Source organism: Carcharodon carcharias, chromosome 2 (assembly GCF_017639515.1).
Source record: "Carcharodon carcharias isolate sCarCar2 chromosome 2, sCarCar2.pri, whole genome shotgun sequence".
Taxonomy (NCBI): domain Eukaryota; kingdom Metazoa; phylum Chordata; class Chondrichthyes; order Lamniformes; family Lamnidae; genus Carcharodon; species Carcharodon carcharias.
Window position 1 is genome coordinate 5,830,199 of NC_054468.1, and position 15,337 is coordinate 5,845,535.

Genomic DNA, 15,337 nt, shown 5'->3' on the forward strand with positions numbered 1-15,337 from the left:
GTGATACAAGGCAGGGGTAGACAATTTGCCCATAAGCACCTACTGTTTTACAAAAGAAGGGATAAAGGTAATTCTTGGTATCTCTGACCAGCTCTTAGTTCTTCATTGTAGTCATTGTGTTTCTGATCCAAATTCCTATTTTCTCACACCCTAGTTATTTTACCTGTTCAGTGATGTGAAAGTTAAATAAAGCATATATTTCTGAAAAATGCAAGTTAGTTATCTAGTTTGATCAGGAGGAGGGCTCTCCCCAGATTGGCTCACTGTAGCAGCCACTAAGTCAATGTTTCTCATGTATCCCAGCATTAAATTATATTAAGGGATAGGGAAGATGTCTAAGGCATGTTGTGGAAGGAAGATGTTGCAGGAAAACAAGATCACAATGTGTGCACAGTTGGATTTATGAGCAACTGTGAGGAATCGGTTGGTGCCCATCTTCTGGACAGGAAGGTTTTAAAAGTGGAAGAGAAAACTGCACTCCCAGGTTATTCATTCTTCCCCTGTGTAGCAGCCTGCTCTGGTAAAATGGTACCCTGCACTAAACATTCCCAAATGTGAGCTAGAGTGGGAATTTGAAATCAAGGAATATAAGCAGTAACAATTGATAGGTATGAAGTCCAGTGTGTATGAGGGAGTGCCATTTTGGCAAGATCTTTGTTTCATCTCTACTGATTACAGCATCCCTGGTTTAGTATGATGGCCTATATTAATAATGTAACTCTACTCATAGCATCACACACTGGCTATAGTACAGAAGGAGACCATTCAGCCCATGTTTGTGCTGGCCCTCTGAAGGAGCAATTCACTTAGTCCCATTCCCCTACCTTCTTCCCATAGCTCTGCACAGTGTTCCTTTTCTGATAATTCAATTCCCTCTTGGATGCCTCAATTGACCCTTTCTCCACCATACACTCTGTGCATTCCAGATCCCAATCACTCAGTTGAAAAAGTTTCTCTTCATGTCGCCATTGCTTCTTTTGCCAATTACCTTAAATCTGTGTCCACTGACTCTCAATCCTTCCACCAATGGGAACAGTTTCTGCCTATCTGCTCTATCCCAACCCCTCATGATTTTGAATACCTCCATCAAATCTCCTCTCCTGTGGAAAGAAAAAGAATGTGTAATGTTTTGCTGTCTGAAGCTGCCAGTCTTGTTTGGAATTGATTTCCTCAGGGGAGAATAATAAATGTGGCTTGAAAAGTCAAGCCTGACATGCGGGACTGGTGTAGGGCAGGCCAGGTAAGGATGGCAGGCACTGCTCCCTGAAGGACGTGAGTGATTCTGTTCAATTTCTCATGGTCATTGTTTTTTCCCCTCCTGTTGCCAATCCAAAAATGACCAAATTTGCTGGCTGAGGGTTGAACAGTCAATCTCCTGATCACTAATCCAGTACCATGACCATGACACATTGCACCTCGTCTGTAGTTAAAGCTGACAGAGGAACTAAGTAAATAAACTAGGTCAAAAAAGAAGTGCTCCCTTTCATGAGAAGAGTCTGGAATGATGCCTGCAGTAGAACCTAGACAAATTATAGGGTTCTTGCTCTGTTTTCAGACCTGTTTAGTTATTTAAAATGCAGACAGAAGAGAAAAACCAACACTTGAAGAATATAGTATTTTGACGTGTATATTGGATTTTTGTCCAAGAATTAAAGAGCATGTTAATATGAAGTGACACAGACAAAGAACACCCAAGTGAACCCCATCAACCTTGTGCTTTATAATTCTTCAACAATCTGCTTTTTCTTTGCACAAATTGGTGAGAAATGAATGCTTTTGAACCAAAAGTAGCTGATATTTGCACACTGTTTATAGACAACAGGAGAGAATATTTCAGGAAATTATTTTATGAACTAAGCATGTATTTTAATGTTTTACCCAGTATTGAAGTATGGGTAGTGTACTGCAGCTATATAACTCAGTCAGATCAAGGACAGATGTATTGTGGTCTTGTTTCGGAGTCTTTTCGGGTAAATTCCTAAGTAATCCTCTATTCTATTGCAGTAAGCTTTGAAATCCTGACTATTGGAGTAACCTTCCAATTGTATTGCCATGTTTTAAGTTGGTGATCCCATTCTATTGATATCATGATGCTGAATTTCAGCAATCCTTCTAGAAATATCTAGAATAGAATCCATGTTATCATTGAATGGATTGCAGTTTGGACCCACAGCATTATTGAACCCATGATATCACCGAGGGGACCAGCTCTGTTTAAACAAAAGAGGGAAACAATAAATGTAGGTTGATTCCTCTGAATTTGGGAAGAAACCAGCTAATGGGTAAATGCACAGTATGATACTGAGTTATACTGACCCGCATAGACTCGGGTGTATAGTATGATACTGAGTTATACTGACCCACACACACTCAGGTGTAAAGTATGATACTGAGTTATACTGACCCGCATAGACTCGGGTGTATAGTAAGGTACTGAGTTATACTGACCCACGTGTATAGTATGATCCAGAGTTATACTGACCCGCACACACCCGGGTGTACATAGTATGGTACTGAGTTATACTGACCCACACAGACTCGGACATACACCGGGTCATACTCAGTATGAGCCATACTGAATCATACTTGCACCATCCAACCTCATGTGAAGAATGGTCACTCGAATGGGCACCAGTGGAACTGTATCCTAATCTGAGTCATTGGTCTCAGGAAAACGGGAGAGGGGTATGATTGGGGAGTTGGGTTTAGGGAAAGTTTGCAGTTAGATTCATGATTTATTTTAAATATGATAACAGTCTAAGAAATTACTGTGTTCTCTGATGATTTCTTAGCATTATCATTTTTCATTCAACCCAGCTAAAGGCACCAATGGTGAGAGATCCAAATGTTGAGAACTCCAGTGCTGGAATCTGGGACCATATGCAGTGAACTGAGCCACTTGGGCTCAGTCGTGGTTTTTGCCCAATACCTTAGGCAGAGCGGCCAAGTAGTGAGCTACAGAATAGGAAAGATTGTGGTTCCACTTCACGCCAGTTCCACACTGACAGATCCTGTCCTGTTATCTGAGACACATTGTGTGATGGGTGACTATAATCTATGTCATCATGTGTGATGTGAGGAGACATAAGCTGGCCTTGTGTCAGAGATTCCAATTCTATTGTACATATTTTTTGATTTTATTGCACATTATGCATGAACTGAGACATATGTTACAAAATAATGTTAGTGATGACATCAAGCAGTTGGCTGCACTTTTTATTAGTTTTTAATTTCTCTTTATTTTCCCCTCCCTGATCTAGTCTCGAATCTTCCTCTAAAATATACCATTCAGTAACATTTTTCCCATGTTATTGGGAAATCCGCCCATTTTTAATATAAATCTGGCCCTCTGGCTGTGACCCTGCATAGCTCCTTTCTTCAGCCAGTATTGAGCATTAAGGAATCTTTAGACTGGAACCTCTGGTTTCTCAAAGCTTTAGGGAAGACAGCGGGAGTCTGACATATTTAGTTTGATGTCCGGTTCAGACTGGATCTACCAGGAGAGTAATAATTCCATGATCCAGATCTTTTAGTTTCCCCCTACTTGTTGATGTATTACTAGGTACTTCTGCACACTCTACATTTTCTGCAGCTGTTATCCCCTGGATAGTTAATGCTGCTTTTCTGAAGATGGAACAGTGTTCTCGGGAGGGTCTTGATATTTTCAAGGGGTCCCCCACAGAGAGGTTTGACTCGCACCAATTTAGAGGTGAGCCCATGAAGACTGCACCAAACGGTGTCTAGTCTTACCCCTTCAGCATTTCAAAAGCACCATGTACAGTGGCTCTTGAGCAGGTTCTGGCCCTGTCCCAGCTGTCACTCTCAGCTGTCTGTGCAGCTCCCCCATATGGAGTGAAGGCAAATGGAGAATTGTCCTGGGCAGGGTCACACTCCTACTCCCATTGACAGGGCTATAGGACCGGAAGTAAAAATAAAGGGTGTTCAACCACAATTAAAAAGAATGAACCTAATAAATCTTGCAGTCATCTACATGCCTTGTTTCTGAAGTTTCCCATCACCAAAGGCGTGGTACAAATGTATGCAGTAACTGTTTGCAGAATCTCAGTCATTGCACTGGAAGTCAAGTTGTCCCAGAGACTATTTACCTGAACCTCTACATTTGTTATGTGCAATCTTTTTCCTTCCCTTGGCTGACACAACTATAGAATCAAACCTCTGGAATGTTGTGTCGCCTGGTTGCTGCTGGCCAGATGAGTTCCTCTGTGAAGGTGTTCTGTGTTTTTTTTTAAGCTGGTCTTTTTGACTGTTTTTCAGTATGGGGTAATTGTGTACCTGCTGGATTGATGCTGAAACCTGTACTTGATCTTTTAAATAAATCCGGCAACTGGAGCCCGTGTGAAGTGTTTCTTGGTTGCATTGTTGTAGAGAAGCAGCTCCACAGCCCTCAGTAGCAAATCATTAAATCATTTTATGAGAAGCACAGGATGGGGAACAAGGATTTATCTGAAAAGGAAGCCACTGAGCAGTGTCTAGAGTGCTTATGTACAAATTTCAGCAGCACAGTTGTGAGATTGGGCATACCAGAGAGGTTGTTAATAAATTTAGTAAAAGCTGAAATGAAAAAAAACACATTGTGCGTTTATATGCATCTTTCAACCCTCCTATTGCTGCTGAAGATGTTGACTCATTACTAGAATGCAATTTCCCAGGCAGTTCAATAGCCACCTGACCATCTGTGACTGTGGCTTGTGGGCAGGGAAATTACAGCAGAACCTCGTCCTCTCTTCACCAAGAGTCTGCAAGCAACAGGAGTTGCTGGATGCCATTCAGAACTAGAAACCCCAGCAGAACTTCTGACTAAGTAAGAAATTTGTGGGTTTGCACCCCTTTCCATGACTTGCATTCAGCATTTCGAGAGGGAGTGCTGCAATGCTGGAGGTGTCGTCTTTATTGAGAAGTTATACTGGGGATCCTGCACTTTGCCCATGCTCTTCCTCATTCTGCCCAGTGTCCTGAGGCAATATTCATGCCTAACCAACATTACTAAAACCAATTAATTTGTCTTTCATCTTAGTCCTGAGGGTTGGCAAAATGGTTGTGACATTTGTTGACATCTCAGTAATTTAATGGTAGGTACCCGTGCCTGAAACATTAATAAAATGGAAGGCTTCTTTAAATATTTGCAAGCTCAACTTCAACTGTAGCAACTGCTATAAACAAGTAGAGCAGGTGTATTCCAATTCCCATGGGAAAGATGACCTTGGGCTTTGCATTGTCTACACAACAGTGGGTCAGTCAGGAGCTGCATTGAGCAGTGAATCAGTAGACAGAGGCACAACTCAGAATTAGTGCTGGAAGCCTGAAGGGAAGATTGAAGGAATGGTTTTATTGCAAAGGGCTGTAGAGTGTGGAATCTGTTTTTAAAAGAGCCTGTTGAAGTCAAGTCAGTCCTCGTATTCAAGGGGGAACTGTACGAATGTGAGGTCAAATTTTGAAGGATATGAGGCAAAGCAGTGAAATGGGATTATAGTCAATAGCTCCAAAGAGAGCCAGCACCCACACAGACACAAAGGGCTGAGTGACACCTCACAATGCTGTGATTTCTCCAATAATGTAACTGGATTTACTGGTATCTTGGTGAATTTGTGTATTAATAACACTTTGTGGAAGTGGTGGGTGTTATTTTAAAATAAGGTCTGCATTTGAACTATTTTGCCATTTCTCTTTTTCAGGCCATCGATGCAATCACAGCAATCCTTTGGGCCCTCTCCACCACCAATGAATAAAATGGCCACCATGGGGAACAAATTACCATCGGTCAGCCAGCTCATCAGCCCACAGCGCAATGCACTCGCACAGGCCCCCATGCCAGGAAGTATGGGTAAGAACCTAGGAGACACTTAGGAAACATGACTTCATCCAATACTTCACTACTCTCTTACCTGGAGAGACTATTCTACATTTTGGGCTTATGCTTATGTGATGGGTGATCCTTCATCTAATCTCTTGCAACCTTTCTTCTTTCTTTCCTCATTCGCAGTACTCCAATCATTGTTTCTTCTAAGCTGAAAATCCTGCACATCCTCACAGCCCTGAAATCAAGACTTAATGTACCATTTCCTACTCTTAAAACAGTGGAACTTCTTCTCACTCCTAGTCTTTGCTCCTCACCATAATCGACTGTAAACTAAAGCCCAGGCTGGGTGTAGCCCGAACATCTCCTTTACCCTCCAACCTTAATGCCATAGCCGGTGACCCAGGGATCTTGATAACAAAAGCTAGGGCCAGAGACCTGGTTCCTATTTGATTTTCCCCAGGACCAGTTTCTGTCACTGTCACTAATTGTACGAAGAGGAAGTGGGGTAGAGGAGAGATTGGGTAATTGTACCCAGAGGGCTTTATCTAAAAACTGCTTGTCTCATGCACCTGTCTGGAAGAACTGAGAAATAATTGGATAAGATGGAGAATCAAAGTAACCCCAGCAAATAAGTCAGCACTCTTATCTGTCAGCTATCTTCGTTTTAATATGGTGACTTAGCTAATGTATAATATAAAAAGCTGCAGGAGGTGTGCTGCGCCCCACTTTCTACAAACTGTGCAACATGTGTTAACAAGGTAGCTCATGAGTATCAGCCAAGTATCATGAGTGCACTTCCCTCTCATAATGCTCCTGCATTCAGTTATCTCCTGGTGGAAAGGAAACTAATTAAAGTTGCCCATATCCAGTCCAGGTCACATTTGTTGTATGAGTGCACAGTGTGATGCAGAGGCTGTGATGGGCTGGGTGGGTGGATTATCTTGAACATAAAGCTGCTTGGAAGTGGGATGAAGGATGATTCTGATCAATTCTTTTGTTTCCTCAGTCCCTCAGATGATGAATGTCCCGATGCAGATGAATGGAGACATGAACGGGTTGAGTCCCACGCAAGGATTGCCTTCACCAATGGCATCGACTTCGCACTGCACGCCTCCTCCACCTTACCCGTCTGACAACAGTATCTCCAGGTCAGAGGTGGTGATTAGATTACTTTCTTTTTAGAACTAGTTTACATAGAGTGGATCTTTGTGGAGCCACAAAGCAATCCTTGCTTGTGATATTCCAAACCATCAATTTGTTTCCCAATTGGATTAATCTCACGGTGAAATCTGAATATGGATTTACTTTTTAACGTGATGAGCTCTAGTTCATCTCCTGAACCGTGAACATCACAAAAACTATGTCTTGGGTTTTCACTGGTCTCAAGCAGCCTTGTAATTACAGTTACAAGAAGCCCATGTTCTGATCTTTCAGGGTATTCAAACTGGAGACCGTACACCAATGCGATCCCTGAGCCCTGATAAACCAGCCCTATTTGCACCCACATTCTTGCCAGCTGCATAACCCTGCTTGAATTTTGTGGGACCTGATGTGTTGGAATTGCTGTTCTCAGAATTGTTGCTTTACTGGCAAATGAATCACAAATCAACACCCCAAGATATGTTTTCTAACTGGAACTATTTGCGAATTAGTGTATAAACAAAGTATTAATGTACAAAATAATCTCTTCTAACCAGAGTCTGCATAGATCACTTCCAACCCACAAAGGCACAAATTTCACCCCCCGCCCCCCCAACCACCACCCACTGCACCCCAGAAGTAAATCTAATCTATGTAATAATTTTTTGATTAATTGCTTTTTATCTATTTTATTGTCACTTTGTTCCTGTGCCTTTTAAGTTGCAGCCTATTCATAAGAACATAAGAGATAGGAGCAGGAGTAGGCCATTCAGCCCCTCAAGCCTACTCCACTATTCAATACGATCATGGCTGATCTGCCCCAGGCCTCAACTCCTCTTTCGTTCCAGCTCCTCATAGCCCTCAACTCCCCGATATTTCAAAAATCTATCTACCTCCTCTTTAAATACTTCCAGTGATCTAGCGTTTACAACTCTCTGGAGTAGAGAATTCCAGTCATTTAATACTCTGAGAGAAGAAGTTCCTTCACACCTCAGTTTTAAATGAGTGCCCCTTATTCTGTAACTATTTCCCCTAGTTTGAGATTCCCCCACTAGTGAAAGCATCTTCTCAATATCTGCCCTGTCAAGCCCCCTCAGAATATTGTATGTTCTCATTCTTCTAAACTCTAATGAATGAAGGCCTAACCTGTTTAGCCATTCTTGATAAGTCAACCCCTTCGCCCCAGGAATCAGCCTAGTGAATCTCTTTCGAACTGCCTGCAATGCCAGTATATCCTTTCTTAAATACAGGGACCAAAATTGACAATAGTACTCCAGGAGCGGCCTCACCAACACCCTATACAGTTGTAACAAGACTTCCCTATTTTTAAACTCCAACCCCCTAGCAATACAGGCCAAAATTCCATTTGCCACCTTAATTACTTGCTGCACCTGCATGCTAACTTTTTGTGTTTCATGCACAAGAACACCCAGATCCCTCTGCACTGCACTTTTTTGAAGTCTCTCTCTCCATTTAAATAATTGTCTGCCTTTTGAATTTTCCTACCAAAGTGCATGACCTCACACTTTCCTACATTAAACTCCATCTGCCAAGTTCTTGCACACTCACTCAACCTGTCTCTATATCCCCTTGCAGATTCCTTATGTCCACATCACAAATTGCCCTCCCACTTATTTTTGTATTGTCAGCGAATTTGGATACATTACACTCTGTTCCCTCCTCCAAGCCATTAATATAGATAGTAAATAATTGAGGCCCTAGGACTGATCCCTTGTGGCAATCTGCTAGTTACGTCTTTCCAACCTGAAAAAGTCCCATTAATCCCGTCTCTGCCTTCTGTGTGTTAACCAATCCTCAGTCCATGCTAATACATTACCCCCAATGTCATGAGCTCCTATCTTGTGCAATAACCTTTTATGTGGTACCTTATCGAATGCCTCCTGGAAATCCAAATATTCGTGACTGTAACTCTTAAATATATGAATCTGGACTGAAGAGACCAGCTTCACTGTAAATTAATCCTCTTCAAATTATTCATGTTATGAAAAACTGCTGAGCACTTAAAGGGATGTTGTAAATTTCAATGCTATTTCTTTGTGGCAACGTTTCGAGGGAAGGGTGCAGAACTGATCTACACAGACCAGGAGGTTGCAGAATCCCTGGGCTATGCAGAGTTAACTGATCTTAGCTAAGGCAATGGTAGGAGTGCTGTAACTGGCCCAATTATTCCTGGACTGTGAGAGGGAAGAATTAACCTGGGGCCCAGCTCCCCATTGCCAAACTGGAACCCCTGCTGAAAATGAGAGTCAGGATCAACTGAAATTCTCCCTGCAGTTGAATAGCCTGCTGCTCTCTCACCTTTGAGTCAGAAGGTCGTGGGTTCAAGCCCCACTCCAGATGCTTGAGCACATAATCCATGTTGGCACGCCCAGTGCAGTTCTGAAGGAGTGCTGCATTGTCAGAAGGGTTGTCTTTCAGATGAGATGTTAAACCAGAGCCTTGTCTGCACCCTGATGTAAATGTGCCAAATCTCAGGGCACTAATTTGGAAATGAGTAGCGGATTTCTTCCTAGGGCCAATATTTATCCCTCAATCGACATCACAAAAACAGATTATCTGGTCATTATCACAGAGCTGTTTGTGGGAGCTCACTGTACAGAAATTGGCTGCTGCGTTCTCCACATTACAACAGTGACTACACCTCAAAAGCCATTGATATGTTGTACAGCTATTTGGGACGCACTGAGTTTGTCAGAGGCAGTGTTTAAATGCCAGTCCTCTTAGACACATGTGTATAAGAACTTTACATCTTTTGTGTTTTCTTGCCTTGATAATTCATACTGTCAGTGTATATCTCTTAGTTGCCCGAAAGAGTTGTGATCCTGAGCAGAGTTCAGTGCTGACCATTGCCCCCACCTCTACTTGCAGCTTTCTGACGAGGGCCGGCTGTGCGTCGTGTTTGGAGTATTTCACCACCCAGGGGTTGATGAATATTTACCAGATCGAGCATTTTACCATGGATGTAAGTAGTTTCCCCTCCCAGTTCATGTTTCTGATCTCTCCAGCACTCATCATATCTTCATTGAAACCACCACACTGGTGGAAATACCAAACCAATCCACATGTGGGTCTGTACAAAGTCCTCAATGCCGTGGACTTTGAGTGGAAAAGATAGTAACAAATATTTAAGTCAGCTTTAAAAATCTTCAGGCATTTATTTCCCTATTTCTGCAACTATTGGATCCCAGTGAAAGGTGAACATCAGGCTAGAAGCAGCATACGGCTTCTAGGGAGCTCCACCCACCCACCCATCTATCCTTTGTTTAAACGAATGGACAGTAACCAGGGGTTGCTGCCTCCCTTCCTTCCCCCACCCCTCTCTAAGCTGACCCAACAGTGTTTGGAGCAGGAAAATCTGCCCCTGGTAATTTTAGTTTCCTTGGACAAGGTAGAGAATGGTCGATGTTTTTCTTTTGATTTGTTTGATGGTTGAGAGAGTCTCAACCCACCAGCTGTGTGTTTGAGGGGATGTAAGCAGAAAATGCTGGAAATACTTACTATATATTAGAAGGATTAGATATGCAAAAAAGTGGTCAGTGAAATGCTGCATACTGGGGCAGAGTTTCCTAACTCCTTGAGTTAAACTCTAGGTGTATGGCAGGTAATGCAGTAGTTATTGTAATGAAGAGGTCTGTATTCAAATCTTATCATCAAAAATTGTGAAATTGGATTTAATAAATTGGGCCAGTTGTGGTGTTAGTAAAGGTGAGATGAAGCTGTCAGATTGTCATGAAAGCTCAACTGATTCATTAATATCTCTTTAAGGAAGGGAGGATAGTCCCAGCCTGTGGTTGTGATCAGGGTATCTAGGGCTGAGCCATAAATAGCAAAACTCATGATTAAATTTATTAAAAGAATTGGTCATAATTGTTTTTTTTTCCTCTATTTCATAGTTGAAGCTTTGCAAAGTTTTCTAAGGGATAGCTAAACAAGTTTGTGCTCCCAATGGAGAGTAATAGCTGGAAAATCTCAGGCGCACTTAGCTGAATTTCCAGCCTGCACTCTCACCACAAAAAGTTCCATTTCAGGAGTGTGAACTTGTACAATGATTGCTGATTCACTGTCTCCAAGTAACTAAAACCCTCCCTTTTTATATTGTCATTAGGATCTGATCAGCCTTAAGATCCCTGAGCAGTACCGACACGCCATCTGGAAAGGAATATTGGACCATAGGCAGACCCTTGACTTCACAAACCCCCCGCAGCTTTTGCGGAACACAAGCAGTGCCTCCACCGCCAGCATGGGCTCCCAGAATGAGACGCGCGGTGAGCGGGTAATTGACGCCGTCCGTTTCACCCTGCGCCAGACCATCTCCTTCCCCCCCCGCGATGATTGGAACGATTTTGGGTTTGACGTGGATGGACGCCGCAGCAAACAGCGGATCAAGGAGGAGGGCGAGTGAGGTGGGCTGGAGGCATGACCACATCAAACCACAAAAGACAATGTTCCAAAAATATCTACTGATGACAACAATACGAGGGGACACTGTCAGAACAAAGCATCTATACTTTGAGTATTTCACTCGTGTTCAAATTGGTTGCACTTACTCAACTTTGTTTTGTGTCTTTATTTTACTATTTTTGTTGTCTTAAGCCCAACTGCCCATATATGGTAGCTGTATCAAAGCTTATAGGGTGCTTGAGGGGCTATATGGGATTTGTAACTGCCATATTTATGCATCTCTTCCTGTTTAGAGAGGATCATTCTAATCCATGGTATTTTTTTTGCATTGGATCTGCAATTGCAGAAGGATGTGTGAGAGCGTGAGGAAGTACAGAGCGAGTGAGGAAGGTGAATTGACATGTACCTTTTTGGTGTTGTTATACCTCCTTCCTCACTCTATCCCTAGTTATCTTGCACTTCAGAAACGGCACTTGGTATTCCACAGCCTGGGCTGATGTCAGGAGTGGTGAGATGGCACTAGCAGTCACTATGACAGTAGCAACCAGCCTCTGTGAGGGAGGACAGTAATTAGTGCCATTGTTTTCTGTTATTAATGGTGGTGACCATGCTAAGCATTAAGTTACCACCACCCAGCCTGGCATATGATTTCAGCTCATGGAAGTGGGTCTTTGGACCCTTAATTAATTTAGATTCAGTAAATAGTTTGTCTTTTAAAACATTTGCTACCAAAACTGCCATTTTGTTCCTGGCCACTGGTCACTTATGAGTCCAGGCTGCCGAACTGTGCCTCTGTTCCAAAGAGTGACCCCAGGAAGCACTTGATTTTGACTGAACTTGTATAAGCTCAGTGATCAGGCCAGACAGGGCAATTTGAGTTGACAATGAGACGACCCGACGCCAGCTTATCCTGGATCATTGAAAACACTCACCACTGCTGAATGAATGCAGTTCTCAGTTAGTTCAAGTTGGGGTGTCAACCCTTTCGCTTACAAAGCTGTGATGTATAAGCTCACGAATACAGCCCTGACTGACAATTGTGTTGTGAGGTTAGCTTCAAATTTAAAAGGGGGAAAAAATGCTTCATGTCAATCGCTGATAACAAATTTTATAATTTTTCAGAATTTTATATTGAGATCCATCTCAACTTTGTGCATTTCATTTGCAGATGTTGCATGTGTGAAATTGTACTGATCCTAGTGGGGCTGGCCACAGTCTGAAGGAACGCTAGATTGGTGTTAGGTTTCAACTACTTCACTGGGGAGCATAGACCACTCCTTCAATTGCATGTGACATTAGCTGGAATCTGGGCCTGAAGCCATTCAAAAGGTTTCCCCCTAATCATGTCCACAATTGTAAAAGAATTCCATTCTCCTTGGACTTTCCTGTTTTCACTCATGACAATTTTATCCTTGTAAGGAAATTCAAAACTTTACGTGACAAATTGTACACTGGCTCTGTGATTCAGGTGAGGTGTTTAGGATCTTCATGCTGTGCATCACTTTCACTGCCTCACTGAGGATGCCTGTATAGAGTTCATATCATGCAGAATACGTAAATGGAGGGAAAAGTTCAATCTGGATGGTTAGAAGTTACACTGCTAAATTAAGTGGTCAATAGCTACTCAGTAAACTGCACTAGGTAGTGGCAGCATCATAATTGAGCTTTCTGAGGGCACTGGTAGCCAGACACCCAGTTGGAAGAGCTACAAGTGACTGCCAGTTTTGTACCATTGTCACCCAGTGCTGCTCTCATTTGGTGGAAGGGGTGGGGGTGGGAGAAGTTAGATTCGACTGAAGCCACCACTTGTATCATGACTGCTTGCACACTGCAGCATTCTGCTTCTCCACTTGAACCTGGTTCTGGGGTAGCCTGTGTGTTACTGTATGTAAATCCGTTTCACGTATGAGTCCTAGATTTCAACATTTTATTTTATATTCATCTCTTGGTATTTTGCTACAGCGACTGAGGCTGTCCTGCAGGTGAACTCCAAAGAGCTTGGTGCTATTGGCTGAGGAGGTTCAGGTTATTGAAATTCCTCTCAAACTGTGAATTAGGGTTTAGCAGCCACAATCAGACAAACAGAGACACTTTTGCTTCTTTTTATCCCTCTTTTTGCTGCCTTCAATTTTATTGCACTTCAAAAGAGTTCTAAGATCTCATAAAATTTTGGCATAATCCGTGTGGAGCGGTTCCTGTTCAGAAACCAATATCTGGTGACTCCTTGAACAAAAACAAAAATACCTGGAAAAACTCAGCAGGTCTAACAGCGTCTACGGAGAGGGATACAGTTGACAATTCGAGTCCGTATGACCCTTCATCAGAACTAAGACATATAGAAATGAGATGAAATATAAGCTAGTAGAAGGGGGTGGGACAGGAGAGCTCGATAGGGGGCCAGTGATAGGTGGAGGCCAAGAAGAGACTGCCAAAGATGTCATAGACAAAAGGACAAAGGGGTGTTGACGGTGGTGATGTTATCGGAAGGATGTGCTAATGGGGACATTAAGGGAAGCAAGCAGGGCAAGCTAGTGGCAGATGGCCCTAGTGCAGGTGGCCGTCTGCCACTAGCTTACTTCCCTTAATGTCCCCATTTGCACATCTTTTAGCTAATATCACCACCATCAACACCCTTTTGTCCTTTTGTCTATGACATCTTTGGCAGTCTCTTCTTGGCCTCCATCTATCACTGGCCCCCTATCGAGCTCTCCTGTCCCACCCCCTTCTACCAGCTTATATTTCATCTCATTTCTATATGTCTTAGTTCTGATGAAGGGTCATGCGGACTCGAATTGTCAACTGTATCCCTCTCTGCAGACGCTGTCAGACCTGCTGAACTTTTCCAGGTATTTTTGTTTTTGTTCCAGATTTCCAGCATCCGCAGTATTTTGCTTTTATCTGGTGACTCCTTGCTCAGTTCTGATTTCCTCTGCTCCCCCCACCCACTGTGGTCAAACAACCTACCAGTGCTCATACTCTGGGCTCACTCCTGCAGACTGGGCAAGATGTCACAGACCAGTCTGGCTGCTGGAACTGTATGAAATTTGGGAGGAAGTCAGAAAATTAACGAAAGGGAAGGAGAATAGGAAATAATATTTCACACAGGGCAGGGTGTGCAAGTACCTTAGCGTCCCTCAACACTGCCCCACTATGGACTTGGCTGCTCCCTGTCCGATATGATTGCAGAAATAAAGCACTATCGGAAGCACCTGTAGGTTTTCCCATGAATGTATCTGAAATGTATTCTGTGCAATCAGAGAGAAAAAGAACAAAAGTCTCTTCTAAGAACATATTTTTGTGGCTTTGATAGATTTCAACGTTGTGCAGATATTAAAATGGGTTGTATTAAAATTTTAACTGGGAGTTTGTCTGTAATGGGATGAGAGAGTAATAAAATAGCCGGTCAGTCTTCATTTCACATTGCTGTATATAAGTCATTGGAGCATTTTGTGAATCTTTTTTAGAAATAAATATACATAATGTTTAAGGTGGCATAAATCATTACTGTAACTTAGTCAAACTGTGTGTGCACCAACACTGGCAGAGCACTGTCACTCAATGATTACAATCTCTGGAGATTGGGCCAAGGCAAAATAAATGCAAGTTTTCATTGTTCAGTGACACATCAGCACTGTCTGGGACAGCAAAGTATGCTTGCAGACAGGTAACCTCTAGGCCTGGTGTAAGATGGATGTTGACTTTATTTGGAGTGTTTCACAAGATAAACTGTGTTCACAACAGCAGTAATCTGAGAGAAGGGGGCAGCAGACCAGGGCGCTGGCAGATTTGTACTATTTGGAATCAGCACCTATATTTCAATTCAGTGTAAATCTGCTGTCACATGTTGGATTTGATGCACTTTAGAGTTCCTTCTGTATAAATTACCACCACAGCTCCTTTTTCTTGCAGTATTAAGCATCCAATTAAAAATTTCTCAAGAGTTCTGGTTCCCACGAG

General features: G+C 42.6%; 1 protein-coding gene across 3 annotated transcripts in view; it reads left to right on the forward strand.

Annotated features, from left to right (window-relative positions):
- The window catches only part of tp63 (tumor protein p63), an 87,872-nt gene extending 74,211 nt beyond the window's left edge, over nt 1-13,661 (forward strand). For 2 of the 3 annotated variants that reach the window (XM_041182697.1, XM_041182698.1), the window contains 4 exons: nt 5,694-5,842; nt 6,825-6,966; nt 9,848-9,941; nt 11,085-13,661. In XM_041182697.1, coding sequence (XP_041038631.1) covers nt 5,694-5,842; nt 6,825-6,966; nt 9,848-9,941; nt 11,085-11,381 — 682 coding nt within the window. In that variant the 3' untranslated portion in view covers nt 11,382-13,661. Of the gene's footprint in view, nt 1-5,693; nt 5,843-6,824; nt 6,974-9,847; nt 9,942-11,084 lie in introns of all 3 variants that reach the window. The other variant, XM_041182699.1, reaches the window with a different exon arrangement.
- The last annotated feature ends 1,676 nt before the right edge of the window (nt 13,662-15,337 follow it).